Source organism: Sapajus apella, unplaced genomic scaffold (genome assembly GCF_009761245.1).
Source record: "Sapajus apella isolate SASKATOON/1434 unplaced genomic scaffold, GSC_monkey_1.0 scaffold4, whole genome shotgun sequence".
In the NCBI taxonomy this organism is placed as follows: domain Eukaryota; kingdom Metazoa; phylum Chordata; class Mammalia; order Primates; family Cebidae; genus Sapajus; species Sapajus apella.
In genome coordinates, this window is record NW_022436944.1 from 58,633,180 (window position 1) to 58,650,990 (window position 17,811).

The 17,811-nt window shown below is 43.1% G+C and overlaps 1 protein-coding gene across 8 annotated transcripts in view; it reads left to right on the plus strand.

Annotated features, from left to right (window-relative positions):
- MOBP (myelin associated oligodendrocyte basic protein) overlaps positions 1–17,811 on the plus strand; it is a 66,685-nt gene that overhangs the window by 29,434 nt on the left and 19,440 nt on the right. For 6 of the 8 annotated variants that reach the window (XM_032271101.1, XM_032271118.1, XM_032271111.1 and 3 more), the window contains 3 exons: positions 3,317–3,526; positions 3,732–4,022; positions 16,537–16,759. In XM_032271101.1, coding sequence (XP_032126992.1) covers positions 3,321–3,526; positions 3,732–3,987 — 462 coding nt within the window. In that variant the 5' untranslated portion in view covers positions 3,317–3,320 and the 3' untranslated portion in view covers positions 3,988–4,022; positions 16,537–16,759. Of the gene's footprint in view, positions 1–3,316; positions 3,531–3,731; positions 4,023–16,536; positions 16,760–17,811 lie in introns of those variants that run through there. The other 2 variants (XM_032271137.1, XM_032271146.1) reach the window with 2 other exon arrangements.

Genomic DNA, 17,811 nt, shown 5'->3' on the forward strand with positions numbered 1-17,811 from the left:
TTTTCATGACCACGTGCTGATGGATAACTAGAGCTGATGCTGCCCCCTGGCGGACATGGTCAGGGGAGACAGTGAGGGAAATTGTCACGGAGTAAGAAACAACTTTCCCCCCAACTGCCGGGGGAAAAGATGGCTGGGCAGGGGTGCAGATGGGCACACAGTAACCCAGGCATCACATCAGCGGGAGCAGTGAATGGGATTTGAGAATTCAATTAGGGAAGGAATTCAGAGTCACAGTGGACTTCAGATCTCCTTCTTATCCCATATTAGTTATTTCTTAAAAAGTTGGGGTAAGAGCTAGATTTTCTGTTATTTGTGATGGGTGCCTGAGCCGTTTGGGAAAAGGTGACCCTAGCAGGCTGGAGGAATTGGGGACATCTGGGTTGCCTGTGAAAAGCTGAGTAACATAGTCTCCATGTGCTGGGCACCTGAATAAATTACTCTTGAAGGTTAGTCCTGAAGTGTTTCATTTCATTATTGCCCATGGGAGGAGAAACTCTAGCTGAACTTAGTGACCTATGTAGGACTTGGGAAAGGGCTTAGCAGACGTTTAGGGTCTTTGCAATGAATCTGACCCTATAAGTCAACTGCAACTTCTCACTGGTCTATACGTACCTGTCTGGATAAAGGGCTCCTTTGAGTATATCTGATCATCTCCTCCTTTGGAAATTCAGCAATTTCTCTCCTAGGAGACTGCTACTCAACTTACCTCTCTGAATACCCGTTATGCCTTCTTCCTGCAGCTTGAAGATAGGTCCAGTCCTTGTCCTGGGAGCCTTCCCTTGCCTGACTCCTCGCTGAGAACATATCTGATCCATGCCCAAGGTTGTGCCCCCTTCCATGAGGTGAACGGCTCTCAAGATGAGAGCTTTAGGTCCGGAGTTTTGGGTGCCCATTTCTTCATGGATGTCCTTGGCTCTTTAAACTCACAGTATCTCAGACCAATAAGATGATCCCCCTCCTTCTCATCTAGTTAGACCTCTGATTAGCAGATAGCATGACTGTGTTCCCAGTCACCCGGGCTAGACACTTCACAGTGAAAGGTAACTCTTGTCCTGCCTCATTGCCTGTGTCCTGGCTCTATTACCTCTCCCTGACACGATGAGGGCTCTCAGGGTAATGCAATTCACCTCTGTGTATCTGCTTAGGTATCAGCCATTCCCAAGCCTTCACCTTCAGCTAGATGAAATGCTTCTGCCCATGAAGTTTTACCTTGTTCTCTAGCCCATCATATTGCCCTCTCTTCTGTGACTTTTCATGCCATTGCACCAGCACATTCTTATGTTCTAGAGCATGCTGCCTTTGTATCACACTTACTGATGTCTGTGGACCTTCCTCTACCTACAATGTGAGCTAGCTGTGAGCAGGATGCTTATCTGATCTACCCCCTTCTTCATCTCAGTGACTTGTAGTTATTTAGTCTCAGTAAATGAGAGTTTTCTGGTCATTAGCATATTATATGCATTATAATCACTTGCCTGTATCTCCACTGGTGGATAAGTTTCTTTGGGGCTGCACTAAGCATGATTTAGCTTTGTGTCCAGCACGTGAACCGAGCACTGTGCCAGGCACAACTAAAGTATAAAATAAATGTTAAATTAAATGGGTGAAGGTAACTTCATTAATCATTTAGTCTTTATTACACCTTAAATAACTATAAAAGTTTAGGATTTAAAAAAATTAAAGGTTTGGCAAAAGCAGATGAGCCTATAATGGAAATGGACAAGGAGAGGCTAAAGATAGAGAAGGAGATTTAGAATGTGGTGTCACAGGTAAGAGTTGAGACGGAGAGAGACCAAATATGAAGACAACTGGTTTAGCAGCACGGAGGTCCATGGAGAGCTACATAGAGCCATTTTTCCTTGGGAGGAAAGGACCGGGAGCCAGAGTGGGGTGCACTGATGAGTGAGTGAGTGGGAGATGTAAAGATGGAGGAAAAAAGTATTAATAACTTTTCAAGAACCTGGCCTATATAAAAAAGGAAGGTAATAGGGGAGCAAAAAGACGTGGGAGCAGGATCCAGAGAGGATTTTCTTTTAAAATGGGGCATCATGAGCATCTTAAAAGCTGATGGAATGGGGAAAACTTCCTGGGAAAAATATAAAACCTTTAATAAGAACTAAGGTACTTAAACATAAAACTAATTATTTTTGCATGATAAAAGCAGGTGAAATATTGGGAAAGAATATTTTTAATCTACATAACAGATATGACACATAATTTGGAAGATCACAAACAGAAGTGCCAAAAAATGTATTTGTAACTGTATTCTACCTGCTTCTCAGCTGTCGTTTCTATTCGTAGCAGAAGACAACCACACTAACTGAAGAAAAAATTAGAATATCCCCTCAGTGTTATTTAGTTTTCTGTACTCGTCCTTAAAAACCCAGATTATTGGTTCTGTCTTCAAGGAATCCATCCCTTTTCCATGCTTTCCTTGACCTTTGCACACACCTGCATTGGTCAACATAACACTGTTTGTAATCACATTCTGCACATCTGTGTCTCCAACTTGACCCTGAGTCTGCTGAGAGCAGAGACATTGTCAGTATCCGGTTTATGCCCATCAACTATGTAGACTCTTGTTGATTGATTGTTACCTATTCCCTGTGGGCTTTGGCATTTTGTAATGGTAGGCAGGACTATTTCTGTGTTTGTCACATTCCGAAAAGGAACGTTTTCAGTCCCCTGCTAGCTCCCCTGTTGCCCCTTCTGAGTCAGAGCCCACCTTCTTCAAATACAACTATGCTCTGATTTCTAGCACCATCGATTAGTTTTACCTGTTCTTGAATCTCAGACAAAATCAGCTATACAGCTTGTTTTCTTTTGTTCAACATTAAATCTGTGGTGTCAAAGGTGTTGACGTTGTCAGTAGTTTGCTCTTTTTCCTTGTTGTGTAGTATTTTATTGCATGAATGATGATTGTTTTAATAATAAGCTGGTTTTTTTTTTTCTCTTTAGAGAAAAGGCTTTTCCTAGCTCTGGAATATTATTTAGTCAAGGATATGTTTTAAACGTTTTCCTGTCTTACATGGGTCTCTAACACATAAGGAAAACAAGAGCCCAAGTTTCTTTTTCTCCCTGAAAACACGATTTTTAAAAATACACAAATGAAAATGAACTCTCTCTCAGTTGAGCTCCTTTCCACGGAGTTGCGGGGAAGTTGGTCCTGCAGGGTTTTGCTCGCAGGGCAGGACGTCCCTGAATGTTACCCTGGACTACGGGAGCAGCATGGGGTGGGCTTCCTGAGCAGCGGGCTCGCTCGCCTGATGCGCGTTTCTGTCTCCTCCCGCCTCCCTGCATCGGCGATTTCCAGTGAGATGAGTCAGAAAACGGCCAAGGAGGGTCCCAGACTCTCCAAAAACCAGAGGTACTCCGAGCACTTCAGCATCCACTGCTGCCCGCCGTTCACCTTCCTCAACTCCAAGAAGGAGATAGTGGATCGGAAATACAGCATCTGTAAGAGCGGCTGCTTCTACCAGAAGAAGGAGGAGGACTGGATCTGCTGCGCCTGCCAGAAGACCAGGTGAGCCGCCCGCCCTCCCCGCTGCGCACCCCGCTCTTCCCGCGGTCGGCTCGGGGTCAGGCTCCGACCCGGAAGGCGTTCCAGGGCGACCGGAAGCTGGGTGGGGGAGCAGGGCCTTCCCGCCAGTTTCCAGCTCCAGCCAGCGTCGCTTAAGCAGCCGAGGAGCGTCCAGGCTCCCGCCTCCAGCTTCTTTTGGCCCTCTCAGAACCAGGCGCCGCGCCACGTCCCCTCAGAGGCCCAAGAAACAGCCAGCTACGCCCCCCGCGGTGGTCAGAGCGCCAGCCAAGCCACGGTCCCCTCCGAGGTCAGAGCGTCAGCCACGCCCCCGCCCAGAGGTCCGACCGCCGCCCGCCAAGCAGCGTCCCCCTCAGAAGGCCAAGCAATCGCCGCGCAGCAGCCCCGTCCGAGGGCCGGGCGCCAGCCGCGGGGGGTCCCCCGTCAAAGCTCCTAGGTTCTGGTAACACCATCTCTTCCCTTGTGCTCCCCCAGCCCTAAGGTTAGTAGCCGTGTCCTGCGTTTACTAACACGGGGCGGTCCCCACGGCCCCTTCCGCCTTGTCGCCAAGCCTGTGACGTCAGCTCCCTGCGTCCAGTCCCCTCCGGCTGACATACCGGGTGTGGCTCCTGGCTTCCCCCGGAGCTCTCGCGCCTGCTCCAGGAGGCCGTGGCCGTTGCGTCCACTGTCTAATGGGACGGGAAGTTGTGTCCATTGAGACGACTGACCGCGGTGCCAGGTTGAATAAGCGCGTTCCTCCATGCCCGTGCCTCAGGGTGAGGAGGAATGGCGACTCTGACCAGTATCCGTGTGTGTAAAAGGAGACGGTGATGATCCAGCGGACCATCCCTCCGTCTTCGGATGACTCGCTTCATCTGACGTCAGCCTCAGCGGCAGTGCCAATCACCCACGCACTCGGCAGACCCCACTGCACACCGGAAGAGTTCCGCATGCCGTGCTGGGGGAGGGGGCTGTGGCGGCGGGCCAGCCGCGCGGCGTGGGATTCACCAGGACTAAATTCAGGAGATGTCTTGTTCAAATAAGACGATAGGTGTCGGCTGGGCGCGGTGGCTCACCCCTGTAATCCCAACACTTTGGGAGGCTGAGGTGGGCGGATCACGAGGTCAAGAGATCGAGACCATCCTGGCCAACATGGTGAAACCCAGTCTCTACTAAAAATACAAAAAAAAATTAGCAGGGCCTGATGGTGCGCCTCTGGTCCCAGCTACTCGGGAGGCTGAGGCGGAAGAATCGTTTGAACCTAGGAGGCGGAGGTTGCAGTGAGCCTAGATTGCCCCACTGCACTCCAGCCTGGCGACAGAGCAAGACTCCGTCTCGGAAAAAAAAAAAAAAGAGAAAGGTGTCATCGTGTAGGCATCCGTGTCCTAATGTCCTCATAATATGCATGCACTCTGGACCATGAAACCCATAAGCAGGGAATTACTGGCTCTGCCACAGGTGTTTGGGGCTTTACAAGGGACATTAGGCTAGGATAAGTAGACAGCAAAGGCAGGGTGACCCATGTAGACAGAAAAGGAGAGCCAGAGGTACACATTTATCTACCCTATTTTAGTAGGCCAGTTTGTTTTTTTTCTTTAGATTTTATTTTTTCTTCTTTTTGAGATGGAGTCTCATTCCATCGCCCAGGCTGGAGTGCAGCGGTGCGATCTCGGCTCACTGCAACCTCTGCTTCCCAGGTTCAAGCCGTTCTTCTGCTTCAGCCTCCCAAGTATCTGGGACTGCAGGGGCCTGCCACCACACCTGGCTAAATTTTTTTTTTGTTTTTAGTAGTGATGGGGTTCTGGTCTCGAATTCCTGACCTTGTGATCCACCCGCCTCGGCCTCCAAAAGTACTGGGATTATAGGCATGAGCCACTGCACCTGGCCTCTTTGGCCTGTTTTTTTTTTTTTTTTTTTTTTTTTTTTTTTTTTTTTAGAGCAGTTTAAGTTTCACGGCAAAATTAAGGGGAAGGTACAGAGATTTCCTCTATGTTCTTGTCCCAACACACACATACCTGGCCAATTTCTTTTTCCTACTGTTTTGAAGGTATATCAACATGCTTGCTTTTTAGTCCCTTTACTATTTGGAATTGAATCTGTTTATAAGCTAGTAGTGGGTGTTCATTGTATTTCAGATTCTTAACGTCTGCTCTGATACCCAGCACTTGTATAGCATCTACTGTGTGTAGATGTCATGTGATGCTTACTGATTTAGTTGGAAGAATAGTCAATGGGGGAGAATGTTAAAGATGCCCCTAGAGAATGTGGATTTTTTGGTCACTACTAAGGCCCAGATATCTGCATTTTTAGCTGGCATTCACCCCCACAAGATACAGTTACATAGACAGCACACAGACTACACAATGAGCAACGCTGACCTAAATTATCCACAAATGAATATTTCAGATAATTTGTGATATGAAGTAAAGAAATATGGAAAGTGACAAATTTATGGTACCAAAAGTGAAAACATGAAAAAGGCACAAAATTAGGAGAGTTTAATTTGTAAAGGAAGTAACTAGTCACTAAAACTTTAATAGCTAGTTGTATACCAGGTTACGTAGTCATTAACTGAGACCCTCTATAGATGCCTGAATAGAAGGGGCCTAGGACAGGTAAGTATTGATATATGGAAGTAGTTAGAAAATACATGAAACAGAGGAAATTAATTGTATAAAAGGCATGTCACCTATGGTGGCTTTGGGTGGCTGGAGTTCAAGCAGGACATGGAAAGGAGTTAGAAGACAATGAAAGCAAACTTCACCATACCCACAGATTTGTCTGGCCCTAACCTAAACTTAGGAGATATCCTAGTGTTGGCGTGCTTTGACTCCTTCAGTTGACTAATCTCAGTGGGTATCAGAGAAGGTGCCTTCACAGGCTGTTATTTTCTCCTCAGCCATGGTCCCTTACCTGGGAACAGAGGATCTGAAAGGCCTCATTAATAATGTCCCATGACTTCACTTATGCACCATCTGAGTCCTACTTGAGATATTCATTTTTCCTTCTTAGATTTCCAAAGGTCTTCAGGTAACGTGTTTGAGGCACTTCTTCACCATATTGCCTATTCCTTTTATTGGTACTGATTGACTGTTTTGAATCAAAGGAGTGAGAGGCAGGTTGATGGGAAAAATTTGCTCTTAAGCAGAGCTACTAACTTGCACATGAAGAAAGAGTAAAAAAGATTTTCTGAAACCAGTTTGCTTTCTGAAATGGTGCTGTTTCTGAGGTATTGCTTTTAGAGGTTAAATAATTTTGGCAAAGGCCTAATTGGGTTCCTAACTCCCTTGAATAGGTCTTCTCAAAAACCAATGAATGATGAAATCTTAGAAACCGATTATATGATTTCCAGCATCCTGATTAAACATGGTAGCATTCTTAATATTGTATAGAAGGAAACCCAGGCATCTCCCTCTTAGTTTATTCTGTCCTCTCAATTCTAAGATTTTAGGATTTCACAATGTCGTCATTGCCTTTGTGTTTAACAGGTATATTGTGGGCCTCTTTTGGTTTCAGTGCTCTGCTTTTGGGAGCTGGGGAATTCGTGGTTCTTTGAAAACTGCTGTGGCTGTGGGTGGTTAATTTGGAGTCAGTCAGTCACATATATGGGGCAGTGCTGTGTGTGCCTTTGACTCATTTTTTTTTCTGCACAGCGTGTTTTATTAAATTGAGCCCTGCACACAAGCAGCCTGGAAGGCTGTAGTTTTCCAAGTCACAGCAGAGCTAGGGAAAAGGCCTGAGTTCTTTGCTTTCTGTTCAGCCTGTGCCTCAGGTTGCATTATTGCTTTTATGAGTTTGGGTGACTGAACTCTTGAATCTTGCCCTACGTATGCCATATAGTCTATCCTATCTGGGAGCAGGCCTTTATACATCCTGGTGGTCCCTATATCACAATGCGTACGCAAAGCAGATGCTTTTGCAGAGGCCTGGGTTAGCCAGAGAGGCTTTCGGTCCTGGGAGCTGTATGTTGTTTTGCAGTGTAATAACCTCTACCTGGTCACAGGTCCTTACCTGGTCCAGACCACATGGTTAACTACTCCCTCTCTGATAGCCTTAACCCAATTGTCTCTCATCCTCCTTCAGCACTCGTTTTATAAATCCCCGATTCTAGATCAAGCTTACAACCTGCCTGCATTGGTTTTTCAACTGCTGAGCATGGTCATGTGTGCACAGAGCTGCTGAGCAGTTTGGGGAAAGCTTTGTAGCCTAGTGGGTTGGTGCTACCACAAATGGATGCACCCCAGCCACTCCCCAGACTGTCCTGGTTCCACCAGCCCCCACACATTCATCAGAATATGTATCTGTCTTTAAATCCTTCTCCTCAGCTTCAGGAGATGAAGCCTTCGTTTTCTGATGAGGCCAGTCCCCCACCCTCCCTGTGATCTTCCTGCCTCTTGTCTCCTTTGGTGTCTTGCTGCACAACTTATCTACCCCGCTTGACCACTTCAGCCTCTGTATCTTGTCTCTTTCTCATTAGCATTTCAGCATGTTTTGCTCTCTCATATTGACTGTGTGTTCACATCTAGCCCTATCCAGTTTTCTTTCTACCTTATACAAATTTAAAAATGAATAGTGTAAACTCGTCATCTTTAGTTCCTCAAATCCCATTTGCTCTTCAATTAATCATGTTCTGATTTCTTCCCATAGGACTTCCTGATCCTGGAATTCCTCTCGTGCAGATTCCTCCAGATGTAATGATGCAAGGGCAAGAAATTTATTTGGGAGGTGAAGGGGACACTAGGGGAAGGTGGGAAGTAAGACAAGGAAGGGAAAGAGCCAATTAAAAAAAAAGCATTAACCAATTGTCACCATGGGTTCCTGGAGCGTTAGTCCTGCTGAGGATCCCTGGGGAATAGTGTAGACATGTGCATCAGTTATCTCATCGGAGGGGTGGAGGAACTGGGATATTTATAACCAGTTCTTGTCAGTCATTAGTCAGCCAATGCTGCTTTGAGGGTGGGGGCATTTATTCTTTGACACATCTAGCTTATTAGACAGCAAAGTGGGCTGCAGCAGCAAGGTATAACCCCTCAGGAAAAGAAAGGCAAGTGCTAGCACCTGGAAGTGGGGCTGAGCACAAGAGCGGTAAGGGCAAGGGGTTGTGGGCAAGGCACCAGTAGTGTCTGCTCTGATGGTTACGTGTGACCTTCATGTTGCTTTTCCTAATGAAAGCTGAATCCAGTCTATATATCAACAGTGCTTTCTGTTGGATTTGTTGGGCTGCTCTCCCATTCAGTCTTTAAACTGTCTGTTCTCTTAGTTTCTGTGACACTCTTCTTTCTTTTCTCTGCCGGAACTTTCCTCCTCCATCTTGTGAGTGCTTCCTTTTCTGCCAATTGCTTAATCTTGAGGTGCCCTAGGGTTCCATACTGAGCTCTCTACTTACATGATTTTGGCTTCTCTTGTGGTTTTAATTGTGACTCTCATGCTGATGACTTCTAAACCTTAATTCATCCTTGACATTAATATATGAGCCTATTCACTCAGCCTATCAGTTTGATGTTGGAAAACTTAATCCGTCTACACCTGACTTCATTCCTACAAAGGCTTGTTCTTCTTTTTGTTTGCTATCTCAAAAAATAACACAGCTGTCCAACTAATCCTCAAAGTTGGAAACCTTAGCACCATTGTAACTTCTGATTTTCCCCTGCATATAAATGTCTGCCAATTTGACTTTCCACTGGGAAGGGGTGCAGGATTAAGAACAGGCTAGAAACAAAGTAGAGGGAATGGAGATAGTTGATAAAATAGGGCTCCTCCATAGCACATATGGAAAAGCTGTTAGATTGTATGAAGTAGAGAGAGACCCTTAGTGGGCGTTAAGATAGAGGCAGGTCATGCCAGAGAATGAGTGAGCTAGACGCTTAAGAAGATTAGGGTACACTTGGAATGTTAGAGACCAGGCTTCTAGGCAGTAGTTAGGGCTGGCTGACCTCAGCTCAACAGAGCTATATATAAATCATTTGTTCTTAAGGAGCTCCTTCTCCAATAAAGGAAACAGATTGCCACCTCTGAAATCATCAGTGAAATCACACAACTCCACATCCACACTCTGCTTCTCTTCCAACTTGTTTGCCAAATGCCCTCACAGCAACTGTTCTCAAACTTTACCACGCTCCAGTGCTCTGACTCCTCCATTTTTATCTCCATCTATCAGACTCTTCACTTGCCTCCCTTTCCAAATTAGAAATGATATCCCAACATTTTAATCTCTTTCCCAAATACCCTAGAATCCCCTGCCTTCTGAATATCTGTTTTACACTTTTACACCCCTGGGAAAACCCCAGCCTTGGATGAACGCAACTATCTACCTTCACCATGTTTGTTTTTGGGCAGCTAAGTGTCACTGGGGAAAAGCACACAGCAGGACAATAGTAGCTGGTTTTAAGCAGAATTGTGTTTATCCTATCACTAAGCAGTGTCCTTTTGGGCAGTTGTAGTTCAATTGCATGCATTCAGACAAAAAAGGAAGCATGTACCTCAAAAGTTTGCATGTGTAGTTTATTTGCACACACACATATTCCACATGTATCAGGCTTACTGAAGTCTAATTTACATATGGTAAAATTCAACTCTTTAGGCATACATTTCTATGCACATAGTCATATGACTACTGCCACAAGTAAGATACAGAATATTTTCATTGCCCTTCAAAATTTCCTTATATTTCACCTTTGCAGTCAACTCTCTAGCACCTACTAACCACTGATCTATCTTCTGTCCCTATAGTTTTGTCTTGTCTAGGATTTCATATAAGTGGAATTATATAGTATAGTCTTTTGAGCCTGGCTTCTTTTACTTAGCATAGTGCTTTTGAACCATATTGTTGCATGAATTAATAGTTTTTTCTTTTTTTTTATAGTGGAGTAGTTTATATATATGCACACATGTATATATGGAGTATATATGGATGCATATATATATATATATGCATCCATGTGCAACCATGGCCCAAGATTTTAATCTCTTTCACAAATACCCTAGAGTCTCCTGCCTTCCAAACATCTGTCTTACACCCCTGGGAAAACCCCAATCTTGGATGAACACAACTATATATATATGCATCCATATACAGTTTATATGTATATGGTATATATATATATATATATATATGCATCCATATATTCTCTATGTATGTTTAGATGTATGTGCATATATGTATATACATACATGCATGTGTGCATGTACATACATTCATATATATGTATATAGTATATATCTGGATTCATGTACCATAGTTTTCTACTCACCAGTTGGAAGACATTTGTTTCCAGTTTTGCTGATTATGAATAAAGTTGTAAACATTATGTGAACATAGGTTTTCCTTTCTACTAGGTAACTAACTGGGACTGGTAATACTGGGTAATATGGTAGATATATGTTTAAGCTTATAAGGAACAGCTAAATTATTTTCCAAAGAAGTTGTAACATTTTGCATTCCTACCAGTAACCTGAGCTTATTGTTAGCACTTAGTACTGTCAGCTTTAAAAACTTTATTCATTCTGATAAATATGTAATGATATTCATTGTAGTTTTAATTTTCCATTTTCTTAATGAGTAGTGAAACAGAGCATCTTTTAATGAGCATAAAGATAATCCATCAAAGACACTTATTTGGGGCCGGGCGCAGTGGCTCACGCCTGTAATCCCAGCACTTTGGGAGGCTGAGGCGGGTGGATCACGAGGTCAAGAGATCGAGGCCATCCTGGTCAACATGGTGAAACTCCGTCTCTACTAAAAATACAAAAAATCAGCTGGGCATGGTGGCACGTGCCTGTAATCCCAGCTACTCAGGAGGCTGAGGCAGGAGAATTGCCTGAACCCAGGAGGCAGAGGTTGCGGTGAGCCGAGATCGCACCATTGCACTCCAGCCTGGGTAACAAGAGCGAAACTCTGTCTCAAAACAAACAAACAAACAAACAAACAAACAAAAAAAACGCTTATTTGGTGAAATCTCTGCTTAAATCTTCTACATATAAAAATCAGGTTGTTTCACTATTGTATTTTGAGAGGGTTAAAAATATTACAGATACAAGACATTTATAAACAATATGTTTTGCAAGCATTTTTTCTAAGTCTGTGACTTGCCTTTTTCTTTTTTTTTTTTTTTTTTTGAGCGGGGTTTTGCCCTTGTTGCCCAGACTGGAGTGCAATGGCACGATCTCGGCTCACCGCAACCTCCGCCTCCTGGGTTCAAGCAATTCTCCAGCCTCAGCCTCCCGAGTAGCTGGGACTACAGGCACGCACCATCATGCCCAGCTAATTTTTGTATTTTTAATAGAGATGGGGTTTCACCGTGTTGACCAGGATGGTCTCGACCTCTTGACCTCGTGATCCACCCGCCTCGGCCTCCCAAAGTGCTGGGATTACAGACTTGAACCACCGCGCCTGGCTGGCTTTTTCTTTTTTTTTTTTTTTTTTTTCTTTTTTGAGACAGAGTCTTGCCCTGTCCCTAGGCTGGAGTGCAGTGGCACGATCTCGGCTCACTGCAACCTCTGCCTCCCAGGTTCAAGCAATTCTCCTGCTTCAGCCTCCGGAGTAGCTGGGACTGCAGGCATGTGCTACCATACTCGGCTAATTTTTATATTTTTAGTAGAGACAGGGTTTCATTATGTTTGCCAGGATGGTCTCGATCTCTTGACCTTGTGATCTTCCCGCCTCGGCCTCCCAAAGTGCTGGGATTACAGGCATGAGCCACCACGCCCAGCTGTGTTTTTATTGTCTTAACAGTGTTTTGTGAAGAGTCAAAGTTTTGACAAAGTCAAATTTATCAAAGTTTATTATCACATTGGTCTTTAAAAATTTTTTTAAAAATTATTTTTGATACCCCAGTTCCTTCACCTCTCCAATGAGATAACTGATGTACATGTCTACACTGTTCCCCAGGGATCCCCAGCAGGGTCATACTTCTTGTGTTGTATTTAAGAAGTCTTTTTTGAATTCAAGATCACAAAGATTTTCTCCTATGTTTTCTTCTAGAAATTTTAAATTCTAGGTTTTACCTTTAGAGGATTATCCATTTTGAGTTAATTTTTTGTAATGGTGTGAAGTATGAATTGAGGCTTAATTTTTTTTGCATGTGGTTGCATATGGCTCAGTTTTTTTGTAATTATTTCAGCATCATTTGTTGAAAAGTTTCTCCACTGAATTACCTTTGCAATCTGTCCAGAAATCAGTTGATCATATATTTATGGGTTTATTTCTAGACTTTTTATTTTTTTCTATTGATTTATGTATCTTTTTTTTCACCAAAGCCATACTTTATCACTATAGCTTAGTAGTAAGTATCGAAATCAGTTAGTGTGAATTCTTCAATATTGCTCTTCATTTAAAAAAATTGTTTTGGTTATGTGAGTTTTTTAACTTTTCCATATAAATTTTCAGTGTATCAGGTTCTACAGTATATATATGGTAGGAATATTTTTTTCAGATGGAGGCTCCCTCTGTTGCGAGGCTGGAGTGCAGTGACGCCATCTTGGCTCACTGTCTCCGCCTTCCAGGTTCAAGCAATTTTCCTGCTTCAGCCTCCTAAGTAGCTGGGACTACAGGTGCGTGCCACTACACCCACCTAATTTTTGTATTTTTAGTAGAGATGGGGTTTTGCCATGTTGGCCAGAATGGTCTCAATCTCCTGACCTCGTGATCCGCCCACCTTGGCCTCCCAAAGTTCTGGGATTACAGACGTGAGCCACCATGCCCTGCCTATGATAGGATTTTGAAAGGAATTGTGTTGAGCTCATAGATCAACTTGGGGAGAACTGTAACAATACTGAGTCTCATATTCAGAACATGGTATATCTTTCTATTTATTTAGACCTTTTTTTGTTTGTTTTGTAGTTTCTAGTACGCAGATCTTGCACATATTTTGTTTGGTTTGTACCTAAGATTTTATGCTTTTTGGTAATATCAAATATAGCATTCTTTCTCAGTTTTAATTTCTAATTGTTCATTGCTAGTATATAAAAATATAACTGAATTTTGGGTATTGATCATATAGCCTGTGATTTTGCTAAACTTACCTATTCTAGATTTTTTTGTGGTACATTCTAGAGTTTTCTATATTGTAAATAATGCTATCTTTGAATAGAGACAGTTTGATATATTTTTTTTCAGTCTGTTTGCCTTTTTTGTATATGTTTTGAACTGCTATTTTATTTAAAACATTTAATTTTTAGAGAAATATTTTACCAAGATTAAATTCTTGCCAAATTGGCTTTCTGGAGTATTACAAGGGATTAGAGCCCAAAGGTCCATGCCTAATAACAGGGTGCTTGGGTTTGGTTGTTAGTTCATTCCTATGCCTTCTTCATATCCTCATTTCAAGATATGGCTCAACTTTCCTCATGGCCTATTGACTGATGTACTGTATTATCAAAATAGAGAATGGACATGAGCATTCTTTGGATGTAAAGAATCACAGAGGTCCTAAATACTATTAGAATTATTATGGTGGTAATTGTTCAAAATTGCCAGGTACTGATGTCATCTTCATGGTTATGACATATGGTTACCAAAGCTCTAGGGATTGGATTTACAAGGTGGATTCAATTCCAGTTCACATTTGGGGATAATCACAACCTTGGAGGGAGTTAACATTTTGCAGAACAGTCATGTGGTAGTTGTCCTTGTGTGGGCCAAAGACTTATGACACTTTCTTCTCAAACCCTACATGACCCTGAATTACCTGCTTCCTCTATTCAGCTATGTGGGCAGTCTTTATAATTTTAACCTTTCAAGCTGTGCTGTAATATAATGACTAGAGCATTTTATATAGGACATGACTTTTGTGTACTTGTGACCTATTATTACTTTCCTATTTGGGGTTTGTCAGGGTGAATGATGTGGGGTATTTTGTGGAAACAGTCTAAAGAGTCATCATTATTGTTAGTGGTAAGGGGTCTTGGCATAACCCTCTGACTTGAGAGCCTTCACACTGCTTGCTGAGCATATGGTTGCCCTTTCTGTGAGCTCCCTTGATACTTCCACTGCTATAATTTGGACATCTTTGCTGATCAGTTCACTTACTTGTCCATCTTCCTGGAGTGTGCATGAATCAGGATCAGGGAATCTTACACTCATCCCCCCAGGGTCTGACTCAGGGCTTGGCTGATGTTATTGACTGAATGAGCTCTGTAAATACACTCGCAGTCAGTCTGGCACAGTGGGAAGGGCAAGGACTCTGGCATCATTCCAACAATTGGAAATTAAAATGAAAAAAAGGCATGCATTGAGAAGGTTTGAGTCTGAGCTCTGCTGCCTGTGGATTTCCTTTGTCTGAATTACTTATTTATTCTAAGTCACATTTTTCCCATCTGTAAAATGAGGATATTATTTATTTCATTAGTTCATCATATTGTAGTACTAGGTAAGTGAATGTTATTGGAACAATTATTTAATGGATATATCGTGTCATTTAACCCTAACTACTAGCATATTATTTCCAACTCAGTTGCCTCCCCTGGTCGATTTGGAGTTCAGGGGCTGTTGCTATATAAACTAGTCATCCCTATTACCATCAGTGTGGCTGCCATTGCTAGTAAAGTGCCAATTAGATAATTCAATGCTCATATTATCTGGGATGCCACAGCGGCCGATTGCAGTGATACTTGCAGAGGGTGATGCCTGGGGTCTGTGGGCTTCCATGCTAGTCTCAGCATTTGGATTTTATATTTAGCAGTATCTATGGGTAGTTTGAAAACACGCAGGCTGCCACATGTCTGGAGGTCACCCAGCAATCCAGAAAGTGTCAAGAGAGTCCTTCCTCAAATTTCAAGGGATGTGTTCCAACCTTCCAGGCTACAATTCACTCTACAAATTTTAATAACATATTTCTGCATTTATTTTTTCTGGTATCCTCAATCCAGTTTGAAGGGCATCAGCATTGCTAGATTGATATGTAATTTGGGATTTTAAAAATGCTATTGCTAATACCTGAATATGAATTTTATTTCTAATATGAAAAACTTTCCAAATTACAAAAACGCTATGATCCTCATAAGTTTTGGTTCTAGAATAAAATGATGTGACACTCCTAATCCATGCATTTTGGTTTTTGTGTATTTGTTTTTTAAACTAAGAACTTTGATGATGCACTGGAACTATTCAACATAGCCTCATTTCAAAGGCAGCCACATAGAGTTCTGCTGTCTAAATAAATTAAAGCTGATATCACACAACATTTCCGTTGGGTAAGCTTGCCGGCAATGCTTGTCTGGGCCACATACTTATAATGTCTTTATTGGATGTTGTTTATTTCCTTCTTGAACACAATTTATTCCCCCATCAAAATAGGAACATGTCAATATGTTCACAATTTTATAAGTGCATATACTCTATGTGTATATGTATGTACATTCATGTTTCTATGTCTATAAGTAGTAAAACTTTTTTTCCAGGAGTAGGTGTACTTTAATTTCCTTTGTATTTTTCCTTTATTTATTTTTTGAGGCTGAGTCTCCCACTGTCACCCAATCACGTGATCTCAGCTCTGCAGTCTCTGCCTCTTAGGTTTAAGCGATTCTCCTGCCCTAGCCTTCTGAGTAGTTGGGATTACAGGCACCCACTACCAGACCCAGCTAATTTTTTGTATTTTTAGTAGAGACAGGGTTTCACCATGTTGGCCAGGCTGGTCTTGAACTCCTGACCTTGTGATCTGCCTGCTTTGGCCCCCCAAAGTGCTGGGATTACAGACGTGAGCCACCAAACCTGGCCTCCTTTGTGTTTTTCTGTGTTTCAAAATTATCTACAATGATTAACCAGAAAATTAATATTATAGTAATTATACATAAAATAGAACTTTTAAAGAATATCTTTTCTAGGCTTGGGACAGGAAAAAATATTATATTATTTTTGGCCAGAGTGTATCAGAATTAAGAAATTAAAGAGAGGGATTTTGCAGAATAACCTCAAAGTTAGTCTCAAAATTCACAATTATATTAACTGAGTTCAGAGAGAGAGACAGAGTATATATCACCTACTAATGTCATGTATTTTTCTTTTTCTGTTTGTAAACCAGATTGAAAAGAAGGATTAGGCCAACCCCAAAGAAGAAGTGACCAAGGGGGAGTTTAAAGTGAATGAATGGCCTCGGCTCCTGGACTCATTGCTTCACAACCCATCTACCCTTGGACAAGTTATCTGGCTTCAAATATTATGCAAGGGCAAACACCTGCTGATGCAGCAACTGCTGATGCTCATGGTCCGCGTGGCATGGGGGCCTCAGGGCAGCCTGCCTGGAGGTGAGCAGGGGTATCTCTCTGTCTTATACTCCAGTCAGGGGGTTCCACCTGCACCTGCAGGCTCCAGAGCTCAATGCACAGATCTTTTTGTTTCACCTGCAGTCTTTTCTTCCCCTGGATGTGCACAGGGCTCCAGGGTCTTTCATGACTCAAGGTCAGAGTGGCTCACGTACCAGTCCACATGTTGTCCTCCAGATATTCCCTTCCATCCCTTGCATCCTGTTGCTCAGCCTGACTTTTAATTTTTAACTTTCTCCTTTGTAATTAATCTCTATCTGGGTTTCTCTCTTCCTCTTTGCCATTTGGTTTCCTCAATTAGTTCCCTGTGCCAGTCCATAGTCAGAGCCATAATTGGCTCTGGGGAAGATCCAAGTTATTTTCTGAGTAAGATATTAGGCTGCCATATGATCCAGAGATGCAAAGAAATCCCCAGAGAGTGTAGGAGTTGTCTAAATCCATGTGTCAGATGTAGCCAGCAAGTTGTGTCAGAAGCAGAGAGAAAAGGCATGAAAAGCAACCTTCTTCCGCTCCTCAGGCCCCTCCTCAGGTCTCCATCCTTACGTGGGGCTTTTTTTTTTTTCTTCCTCCCCAAGATGCGGTTTCACCATGATGGCCAGGCTGGTCTTGAACTCCTGACCTCAGGTGATCCACCCACTTTGGCCTCCCAAAGTGCTAGGATTATAGGCGTGAGCCACTGCACCCGGCCACATGGGGCTTTTTGAACATCTCCTCCTGGCACAGCTAGGGTGAGAGCAAGTCCTCTAAGGCACTGCCTTTGAGCCTTGCTCAGCCCATCTGAACGATCCCAGTTCTAGAATTGACTGCTTTTAAATTGTGTGACCTTGGGAATGTTATCTAGCTTCAACCACAGTGCCCTACCTTAAGTCCCTCTCCCAAGTGATCCTAGATACAGGGCTGCTTCCCCCCAAACCCTGTCCACCTCAGGACACAGGCTCGTGGCCTTATGACACTTCATGACCAGAAGTGGTGCTGAGAATTCCTATTTCCACCTGTAACCCCCTAATTCCTGGGAAAACCTGTGGCCTGGTCCC